The sequence below is a fragment of the Cucumis melo genome, chromosome 3 (genome assembly GCF_025177605.1).
Source record: "Cucumis melo cultivar AY chromosome 3, USDA_Cmelo_AY_1.0, whole genome shotgun sequence".
NCBI lineage: Eukaryota > Viridiplantae > Streptophyta > Magnoliopsida > Cucurbitales > Cucurbitaceae > Cucumis > Cucumis melo.
This window is the reverse complement of record NC_066859.1, coordinates 10089654-10093185: the sequence shown is the minus strand read 5'-3', so window position 1 is coordinate 10093185 and position 3532 is coordinate 10089654. Positions and strand designations below refer to the sequence as shown.

General features: G+C 35.1%; 1 protein-coding gene across 1 annotated transcript; it reads right to left on the bottom strand.

Moving 5' to 3' along the window:
- Window positions 1–703: 703 nt before the first annotated feature.
- On the bottom strand, window positions 704–1447 carry LOC127148659 (uncharacterized). Its single transcript, XM_051082855.1, has one exon. The coding sequence runs from the start codon at window positions 1445–1447 to the stop codon at window positions 704–706; it is 744 nt and encodes a 247-aa protein (XP_050938812.1).
- Window positions 1448–3532: the final 2085 nt, after the last annotated feature.

Here is a 3532-nt window from a genome sequence, read left to right as displayed (position 1 = left end):
AATATGATTCGAGTGATTCGACGGGATCCTCGCAGCCCGATTGTCTTAGTGTTTCCTCCGGGTTCGCTACAGACCAGTATGTCTTAGGTGCTCCCCCGGGACACCGAAGACCAGATGTCCGTTCCTACGAAAGCGCATGTTTCACGTGTTCGGGAACGTGCCAGTTATTGGGTACCATTTTCAGGATTCTAATAGGATGTTAACAGGCACATAGTGGGACTAGTAGTGGGTCCTTTATTGAGTATTTTATACTCACTCTTTCCATGTCACATTTTTCAGGTAGAGGTAGGGGTAAGGGTAAGGGCAAGCTGGCGGGCGACCAGAAGTGACCGTGGCAAGCCATAGGGATTTCTGCTTCCGCTTTACACCCCGTTTAAACATTTAGCACTTGAGTTTTTAATTTTTCTTTATTTACTATTTCGTTTCTTTAAAAGTAGATAGGGCCCGAGTAGGATTTTAATATTTGTTTACATTTCGCACATTACCCTGATTTGGTTTTTATAAATAAAATTCTGAGATTTTATTCATTTTAACCAAACTTCATGACTTAAATTATGTTATTTACATTTAGTAATGACTTCAGCTCAGTATAAGGAGTTGGGTCGTTATAGTCTGCCTTTACAGGACCAAACTTCTTACAATGGTAGCATTGAATATTAGCTTTGTTGCCTGATTTCACTCTGAACTTCCTTTGTTCTTCATTTCAGTTACACCCTTTTCCGGTACCACGACCTCGACCACGATATCCTCCTCTTCCTCGGCCTCGAGTCATCACACGATCATTGTCATTATACTTTGGAACTACATCCTTTACCTGAAACGCTTTTTCTTCGTTTCTTTCCATCGATCTATTGATTCTCGACTCATATGCTTCAAGAGATCCCATTAATTTAATAAATGTGAAAGTGGACAGGTTCTTTGATTCTTCTATTGCAGCCACAACGTGATCAAACTTTGGAGTCAAACTTCTCAATACTTTCTCCACTATAGTCTGATCCTTAATCGTCTCGCCATATGTTTGTATCTGACTAATAATTGTCGTTGCCCGTGACAAAATATCAGCAATTGATTCTCCATTTTTCATCATCAAGGTCTCAAAGTCTCGTCTAAGTGATTGCAATTTAACCACAAGTACTCTTGAATCTCCTTGAAATGCCTTTTGTAAAATCAGCCACGCTTTTTTTGACGTTGTTGCTGCAGCAATCCGCAAAAAAACACTGTAATAGACTGCTTGTTGAATAATCACCAACGCCTTTGAGTCTTTCTTCCTATTCTCCCGCAACTTGCCTTCGTCGTCAGGATCTGCATAGCCTTGTTCTACTAAGTCCCATAAGTCTTGACATCTAAGAAGAGTCTTCATACGAATACTCCAAAACTCGTAGCCTTCTCTTTTGAAGATTGGAATGAGTAGTTGTGCTGTACTCATAACATTGCCATTGCTGCCCATCTTTTCTCCCTGTGTTTTACACTCAACTCACTCTCTCGAACCTTGCTCTGATACCAAAATTGTTGGAAAAATTTTAGACTGATGGATCCAGAAACAAAAATTCAGCAGGCCAGGCCAGAAAAAACTCCTTTCTTTTTTTCATATAAGAATAATAAATTAAAATGTCTTATTAAAGGCTTACAAAGAACTGACACTTACTAAAAATAAAAACACGTTCTTACACCACTTACTCACTAATTAACTTAACCTGTTAACAGAGAATAAATTTAAAAACATTAATTTAAATAATCACGTAATTTGAATCAGTCTTCAAAAGCTTTGAGTTGGTGTTTTGTTCGAGAGATATTGCATGTTAATTACTAACTGTAGTAGTTGTTTGCTTAGTGCTCTCCAAGGATGGTAAAGCTTCATGGTTTCTAGAGGTGCATGTTCTCCCTCATCAAAGATTGTGATTGCTATAACCCTCCTCCTATCTTTTTTTAGAGAGAGGCTGTTTTAAGAGAGATGATAAATGTTTTAGAAGGATTCAAAAGTTTTGTTTTCATTTTTGGTCCCGTTGGTGCAAATTCGTTTTGTAATTATTCGTTAGAACATATTTTACTTGATTGGTGCTCTCCCTTTTTAAAGTTTTTTCTTCTTATTTTTTATTTTATTGTTATTGCAGTCTTTTGTAACCATTTTTCAATTCATACCGACCTTTTTACTCAAATAAAAATAATATTTTAAAATAAAAAGTAATATTTTAAAATTCAAAATCATGCAAAGTTTATATCATTTTATTAATAAATAAAAATGAAGACAAACTTCGACTAAGAACAATTGATAAAATAAATAAAAGAATTCAAAACAACAAAGTCGGGTTCCTCTAATAAAATAATTAAAGAAAGAAGGTGTTTAAACAAATCCAATTAACATCAAACCCAAAGGTTCACCAACTTCCACAAAATTGTAGAAATAAAAATAAATGGCACATTGTTCACACGAGATTTTTGGAGAAATTTGGTTCATGGGGTTGAACTTGTGTCGATGTTGTATTTATGTTGATTCGATGCGATGTGGTTCGATCTCTAGAGTTTGATCCTCTGATTCTCTCTCAGCTGGATGCTTACGCTTGATTTGAGGAAGCGAAGCACATGATGTTCTTGAAGTTGGAGTCTTGGAAGAAAGCTTGTATCTTCAAAGGAGCTTCAATTTTTGAGGGTGTTCTTGAAGTTGGAGTCTTGGAAGAAAGTTTGTATCCTCAAAGGAGCTTCAATCTTTGAGGGTGTTCTTGAAGTTGGAGTCTTGGAAGAAAGTTTGTATCTTCAAAGAAGCTTCAATCTTCGAGGGCGTTCTTGAAGTTGGAGTCTTGGAAGAAAGTTTGTATCTTCAAAGAAGCTTCAATCTTCGGTGGTCGGAGTTTCAATCTTCGAGATTGGTTGACTTCAGGAGTTGAGGAGACTTCTATCTCTTGGGAGAATTCTCTTTAGACCTTATGGAGTCAAAAATTTCCATCCCCCACAAATGAAGAGAACTCCTCTATTTATAAAGTTCCTTGGTGGGCTTTTATGAACTTGAGCCTGTTCTAGACCATACCCATGAGCTCAATCACCTGGATTTTGGTCATATTTTATATTAGGCTAAATTAAGTTTATTTTTGTGGCTTAATTGAATTTTAGCCTAACTAAATAATATTTAATTAAACTAAAATAATTAATTTGACCCAATTGTCATAATAAAGACACGTGACATTAGAATTGTCCAATTTGTCTTTAAATTTAATTATTTTAGTAAATGATGTGGCAATTTGTGATTGGTTCCAAAATTTCTTATTCAACAAATGCCCCTTTCGAGATTTATGCACGTGTATGAGTGGATCAATCTCGAAAAGGTAAATTTAAAGTCCAAATATGAGCATATTTTTTTGCTCAATTTGAGATATCCAATTAATCAAACTATGAATTTAGTACATAAGTTTGATTTAAATTTAAAATAATAGTTGGGATATGGCCAATCCTTAATTTAGAAAAATTTGAGGTTTTATCCAGAATTTACTTTAATTTGAGGATAAAAATTTAAGTTTGATTTGATTTTAAGAATTTGGAA

Excerpts from the sequence above, each read along its gene's own strand:
- LOC127148659 (XM_051082855.1), bottom strand. The coding sequence starts at position 1,447 with ATGGGCAGCAATGGCAATGTTATGAGTACAGCACAACTACTCATTCCA.